This window comes from Crocuta crocuta, unplaced genomic scaffold (assembly GCF_008692635.1).
Source record: "Crocuta crocuta isolate KB4526 unplaced genomic scaffold, BGI_CrCroc_1.0 C28264250, whole genome shotgun sequence".
Lineage (NCBI taxonomy): Eukaryota > Metazoa > Chordata > Mammalia > Carnivora > Hyaenidae > Crocuta > Crocuta crocuta.
Window position 1 is genome coordinate 79 of NW_027549016.1, and position 882 is coordinate 960.

General features: G+C 41.2%; 1 protein-coding gene across 1 annotated transcript; it reads right to left on the reverse strand.

The window, feature by feature from the left end:
* Positions 1 to 217: 217 nt before the first annotated feature.
* Positions 218 to 877, reverse strand: LOC144219044 (olfactory receptor 4C11-like; the record flags this gene model as incomplete). The annotated part of the gene is made up of 1 exon (XM_077749030.1): positions 218 to 877. A coding segment is annotated over one exon (660 nt), but the record flags the coding sequence as incomplete, so codon positions are not given.
* Positions 878 to 882: the final 5 nt, after the last annotated feature.

Sequence of the window (882 nt, forward strand, 5' to 3'; positions counted from 1 at the left end):
ATCACTCTACTAGATGTTTTGGCACTCTGTGAAATTGGCTCAAAATAATATGAGTCTGTGTTCCTTGGTCATTCTGCCTATGTCTCCAAAAGTCCTACTGGGAGAGAAGTCAATTGTCCACTTTGGGGTGAAAACATGTTCTCTTTCTATTACTCCAATTTTATTTAAATTGTTACAGATTTAGCAATTGGAGTCCCCTGCTTTTTCCCACCTCAAGTCAGAGTTTGCTGCACCATAACTTCTTCATGGCATTTTTCATTTCTGCATTTCTCAGAGTGTAAATCAGAGGGTTGAGCAAGGGTGTCCCAATAGTGTAAAACACAGCCACCATCTTGTCCACTGGGAATGTAGTTACAGGGCGAGTATATGTGAATATACATGGAACAAAGAATAAAATGACAACAGTGATGTGGGAAGTGCACGTAGAGAGGGCTTTCTTTCTTCCTTCTGCACTCTGGTCATTCAGAGAATGTAAGATGAAAATATAAGAGACAAGCAGGACTACAAAACTCACCATGCAGATAGCCCCGCTGTTAAAGACTATGAGTAAGTTGATTACATAGGTGTCCATGCATGCAAGTTTCAACAAAGGTGGCATATCACAGAAATAATGATCAATAACATTGGGTCCACAGAAGGGTAGTTTCAAAGCCAAGAAAATCTGTGCAGAAGAATGGATACAAGACACCACCCAGGCTAGATTCACCAGTGTACCACACACATGCCAACTCATAATAGTTGTGTATCGCAGGGGCTTACAAATGGCCACATAGCGATCAAAGGACATGAGGATGAGCACCAAGATCTCCATGCACCCAAAGAAGTGAACTGCAAAAATTTGGGTCATGCATTCATTGTAGGAGATGACTTTCTTCTCAGATA